This window comes from Herpailurus yagouaroundi, unplaced genomic scaffold (assembly GCF_014898765.1).
Source record: "Herpailurus yagouaroundi ecotype Mexico unplaced genomic scaffold, PumYag 65638, whole genome shotgun sequence".
Taxonomy (NCBI): domain Eukaryota; kingdom Metazoa; phylum Chordata; class Mammalia; order Carnivora; family Felidae; genus Herpailurus; species Herpailurus yagouaroundi.
In genome coordinates, this window is record NW_024418793.1 from 1 (window position 1) to 5,677 (window position 5,677).

General features: G+C 63.5%; 1 protein-coding gene across 1 annotated transcript; it reads right to left on the reverse strand.

Moving 5' to 3' along the window:
• Nucleotides 1-24: 24 nt before the first annotated feature.
• LOC121024526 (probable G-protein coupled receptor 153) lies at nucleotides 25-5,671 on the reverse strand (the record flags this gene model as incomplete). The annotated part of the gene is made up of 3 exons (XM_040466751.1): nucleotides 5,543-5,671; nucleotides 1,094-1,561; nucleotides 25-649 (listed from the first exon to the last, which is right to left on the reverse strand). Coding segments are annotated over exons 2-3 (981 nt in total), but the record flags the coding sequence as incomplete, so codon positions are not given.
• Nucleotides 5,672-5,677: the final 6 nt, after the last annotated feature.

Genomic DNA, 5,677 nt, shown 5'->3' on the forward strand with positions numbered 1-5,677 from the left:
TTAACTTTAGGTGGGTCATTTTACCTCTCTGAACCTCAGTTTCCAAATCTGCAAAATGGGATGATGATGATGATAATGCCTCCCCCCCCCCCCCCGCCCCCTGCCACGGATTGGGTGGGAGGATTCAACCACCTGACGCCTGGAGCGTGCCTGACCCCAGGGCTGTCCCGGAGCCCAAGTCCCCCTGACAGGCTCCCGCCAGCTGACAGTCTCACCCACCAGCACGGGGAAGCCCATGAGGCAGTCGTAGATGATGACGATGGTGGCCACCAGGCCCGTGATCTGCAGCGAGGTTTTGGCGGGCTCAGAGCCGTCAATGGAGGAGCGGCGCTTGCCCTGGGCGTCCTCCACCACGATGGTGGGCACGGTGAAGGCGCGGCGGCCGGCCCGCGGCCCCACCTGCACAGCCAGTGTCTGGAAGAGGGCGATGGCTGTGCAGACCACACCCATGGCCACACTGCCGCCCACCAACAGCAGGAAACAGACGCCGAAGCCCAGGCCGATCTCTGCCACAATGAAGCGGCAGCCGTGGGTATAGAAGCGCTCAGTCGTGTCGTGCCAGCCGACGGCAGGCAGGGCTGACAGGATGAAGGACACCATCCAGATGCCCATGACCGTATGCACTGCCTGTTTCTTGGCGTTGCTCAGCCTGACACAGAGTAGGGACAGGAGCGAGGTGTCACTCACCGGGTCTTCCCGGAGCCCCGACCGCAGAGGATCCCCGACCACCCCGGCCCCCCCAGTACATCACAGTCGTGACAGTCGGCAAAGTGGGGCCTTGTCCCTTGCACGGGGGATCCTCGTGTGTTGTCACACGTCCCCCCACCAAGCATTTCTGTACTGGATACCATGTACCCCCAGGCACAGCTACACGTGCATGCCAGCCGGGGCCCAGAATAGCCCCTCCGGAGCCTCCCTGTCTGCCCCCAGCGCAACACAGGTGTGGCACCACAGCTGGGGGGGGGGGGGTTGTCAGCACTCTGGGGCCGTTTGTGGATATAGACGCCCCTCGGGCCTCTATGCACTGCCCACAAGCCCCCCTCTATCGACGCCAGGTCCGGAAGTGCACACGTGCACACGCCCGAGAGCTCACCGGTAGTTGACCGGCCAGCGGACCATCCACATGCGGTGGTAGGAGAGGGAGGTGACGGAGAAGCAGGTGGCCAGGGTGAGGGTGTAGAAGGTGGAGACAAAGACCTTGCAGAGGCCCTCGTTCCACTCGTAGTCGGGGCGCTGCCGCCGCAACTGCACCACAGCGTACGTGGTGATGGGCACCGCGACGTTGAGCATGTGGGTGGCCGCGAGCGTGCACAGCAGAAACTCCAGCGGCTTCCACTTCTTCTGTTTGGCACCCACACTCAGGATGCCCCAGGCATTGGCCAGCAGGGAGAGGCCTCCGCATGCCAGCCAGCCCACCGCACTGCCAGGCAGCCGCCGCTCATCACTCATGGTGCAGACGGGCGCCGGCCGGCAGCTGAGACATCCTCCTCGGGGCCAGGCCTCAGCTGGGAGCAGCGGCCCTCACACGTGGTGGCTCGGAGACACCAGGGACCGCGAGCATCTGCAGTGGGGGAGAAGCCGATGAGTGCGCGGGGACTGTCCCTCTGGCTCCTTAGAGTGGGGGATGGAGGGGTCTCCTGATGCACCATTACCTGTACGGTCCTGGCTTGAGCTGGGCTGCTTTGCCTCTTCTCTACTCCGAGGCCTCCAGCCCATGTCCCTGGCACCCAGGGGACATGGCCAGGGGTGCCCAATAAAGTGCAAACACCCTCCCTTCCACCTGCTCCTGGCCAAGGTCTGGGTCTGGGTTTGCTTCCAGGACAGCTGCGTTCATCCCGGCTGGGCGCTCTTGTCCCCTGGTGCCCTGGCCCTGCCCAGGAACGAGCACTCACCATAAATGTCCCCAACCCGCACACAGCCCGCACGATGCCTCCCTGGCGCACATCAGGGGCCCTTATCTTAATCAGTCCCGCTTCGTTTGGCCAAATGAGGGCATGCCTTAGAGGGTGAGCCCCCTGAAGCTCCCTGCGCAGCAGGGGTGATCTGGCGACCACTTCCATGGCCAGCTTGGGAACGGGCAACCTGCTTTGCCTGGGTCAGCCCCCCGCACTACCGCAGGCCAGGGGTGCAAACTAAGCTCCAGCCTACCAGCTGTGTGGCTTGAGCAAGGCTCCTGCCCCCATGTCCTCTGGAACGGGGCGATGATGATTCCTCCAGGGTGAGGCTGGGGCGGACAGCCGCCGTATCTCTAAAGCCCTGGGCCGGGTCTCACACCCAGTGGGCGCTCTGGGTGGTGGTCACATTCATGCTCTGGGAGCAGGTCTTGCACACGGTGGTGCTCTGGGGAGGCGATCAGTATTATGCTATGGATGCCTCAGACAGCATGGGTCTGTAGACAGCCTAGGGACCAGACCTTGACCCCAACGAGGAACAGCTGACAGCCGACAGACACAAGCCAGGGACACAGGAAGTTGGGCAGAACGCACATGTTGGAGAGGCTCTCCATCCTGCCAGGCGGCCAGGCAGAGTCTCTCCCTCCTCCTTCCAAGCCTGGCAGCCCTAAGCTACTTCTTCGAGTGGAGCACTGGCTGGTCCCTCTGATATGAGGCCGGGACAACAGGACAATGTGGCCATAGCCTGGAGCAGGCAGCCTGAGGAGAAGTACAATGCTAGGTGAAAGCCTACTGTGTCCTCTGCCTATACTTGGCCCTTCTTACTCAAGCGCCTGTTTAATCTTACCAGTTGCAATTCTCTTGCCCCCAGCACTTTTGAGCAGCTGCTGTACCAGACACAGCCATGCCATCCCCCGGGGACTGTTTCCAGCTTGGGATGGGCAGGACACTGCAGGCCCCTGGCCCTCAGGGCAGGGTAGGCAATACCACTCGGCCCTTTCCTGTCTTGTCCGGGGTTCTTTTGGCCTATCTGTGGCCTGAGCCCCCTGGACACTGAGGGACCTCTGAGGGATGCATCTTATCCGCCCCTGCTGTGGGCCTGCCCAGACCCGTGACCCAGGGGAGGAGACTGTCCTCGACCATACCAGTGCTCCTAAAGGCCTCCTACGGGGTTGGGGAAGTTCTGGGGCCAGGGAAATTCCCTCCCAAACATCAGGCTTCTGCGTACAGAGCTTCCTCCTCTTCCCCACCCCAGACCCAGTGTGGGAGACGGGGTGGCCCCGTCGGACCCCCGACCAGCCAGCCATTCCAGTGTCCAGCAAAGCTCTTTGATATCAGCATGCATGAGGCCACATGGGGCGGGGTAAACAGCTGCTAGACTCTGCCTCTAGCTCTCCAGCCAATTACTTGACTCAGTTGAGCCTCATTTTTCTCATCTGTAAGCTGGACACGACAGTACCTACCTCGGACAGTAGATACACTATGCCAAGGAATGCAGCCAAGCACACAGTAAGCATTCGATAAATGCTTGACAGGTAGAAGTCCGTACCACAGCCCTCTTCGTTCACTGAGCTTGGCTGTCCCTTAAGGGCCAAGACCCTGAGCTTGGAGGTGTGGGTACAACTCAGACCTGTGTGGGCAGACACAGTCACCCCAACCGGAACCTGAGACAGCCCGGCTTTGGGGTGAGGAGGGCACAGGGTGTACCGAGGGGTCTAGAGCAGGCAGGGTGTGGGCGCCGCTGGGGGGCCAGAGACCACAGACAACCAGTGATCTTTACATTGTCAAGTAGGAAGCTGGATTCAGCATGCACCTGGTGGGCCAGCATCTATTTCCACCCACATTGGGTCTCCCTGGCTGTCATATTGGGAGGCCTTCCCTCAGATGCCCACAGGCTCTGTCCGACCCCTGTAACCCTGGGCCCTGTGGATCACTGGGCAGGGTGGTGGGGAAGGTGCCACAGGTTGGCACAACCTTTCACGGTGCCAGGCCTTCCCCTTGTCTGGCCTAACCGTCTCTCACTGCAGGGAAAGGCTCTAGTTCCGTGGGCAGAACGTGCCTTGCCTGGAGAGGGAGGAAGCATCTTCCCGTGAACAGGCACACTCCTGGTTAGCACCCCCAGAGATTTTGCGTAATAAATACCAACAGCATCCCCATTTTAAAGGTAGTCAAACAAAGGGGTTAAAACATTAGCCCCAAGCTATCATGTGCGTGAATCAGGACCCACCCCCCCCCCCGCCCCCCGCCCCGCCCCGCCTTGGCTGGCAGCTAAATCCTGGCCTCTCAAACCCAAGCCCAAACCCAAACCTGAACCCTAGCAGAAACAGGCATTTTTGGTCCTTGAAAAGAGGCTGCCTTTCAACCCTCTGTCCCTGCAGGATGGATCCTACTCTTCCCACACTGCAGATGGGAACACTGAGGCTCAGAAGCCAGAGCAACACAGGGAGGAAGTATGAGGGCTGGGTTTGCAGCCCAGGATTCCTGACAGTGGTGGTCCTGGGGACAGGGGAGAAATGTCACTGGGGTGAAGGTGGGGAGTGCATTTCCAAGGTCTCCAAATTCACAGTGAGAGGGGGCTTAACAGTGTACGAACTGGGAGACCCCTTCCTCCAGGCTGATGACCAAAGACCCACTGATCACAAGCCTGCTGTTCATTCTTCACAGGGAGCAGCGGACACTGAGGGCCAGACCCCAGGCTGGGCTCCAGCTAGTGTGGTCCGCACCCAGGTGTCGCCGCCCCCTGCTGGGAAGTTTCTTCCGAGACACACTCAGAGCGTCCCCCCCCAGCATTTCAGGTTGGGGCTTCCTGCCTCCCTCAGATCCTGGAACCCCTCCTTCCTCCCCTCCCCCCCACAGCACGTCGCAGGTGTGACCCGCCCGGGTCCCCGCCGGCCCAGAAGACTCCCTCCGCAGGGTCTGCGGGCGGGGCCCCGGCGTGACGTCACGGTCCCGGGCCAATGAAGCCTCGTGGCCCCAGGGCTCTATTGCGCCACAAAGAGAACCCAGAACTTGAAAGGATTCCCCGGGCTCCCGCTGCACCCGCCCGGCTCGCGCGGGCCTCAGCCCCGCCCGCGCTGCCACCCAACTGTCCGCGACACCCGGCCCCGCTGCCGCCCAGGGCCGGGCTCTCAGCGCGGAGCCTCCGCATCTCCGGCACGCCCCCCCCCCGCCCGCCCCCCAACCGAGCGAGCGGTTCCTGCCTCTCGGCGCTTCGATACTCCCGCCCGGCCCGGCGCGCCCCAGCCTGCCGGTCCCAAGCGGAACCCCCGGCCCTACCCAAGCCCGAGGGCGCGTCCGAGCTACGGCCCGGGAACCAGCCGTCCCCACGGATTACGCTGGGCAGGGGTGGGCCCAGTACCCCTAGACTGGCCATCACCGCTCCCAGCAAGCGGCTGGCGCCGGGAGGCGCGGGGGGGGGGGGGGGCAGGGAGGCGGGACGAAGGAAGAAGCGGCCCCTGGGAAGTTACCCCGAAGGTCCCCAAGTTGGGGGGGCGGTGCATGGCCCTCAGCGATGCCCGCCGCCCCGCGGACAGACCGTGAGACCAACGGACATCAGGCAGACCCTCCCCGCCCAGAGCTCTCCCGCCGGGGGGGCCTCATGCCCAGGGTCCTCCCACCCGGCCGTCCCCGGGCCCGGCGGCGGCGCTTACCCTGCGTTCGGGCGCCCGGGGCTCCTGCTCGCTGCTCCCGCCTCCGGCTCTGGCTGAGGCTCACGCGCTCCCGGGCCGAGCGCGGGCCGCCGGGGTCCGCGGGGGTGGCTGGCGGCGGAGCGGCCCGCGGGCCGG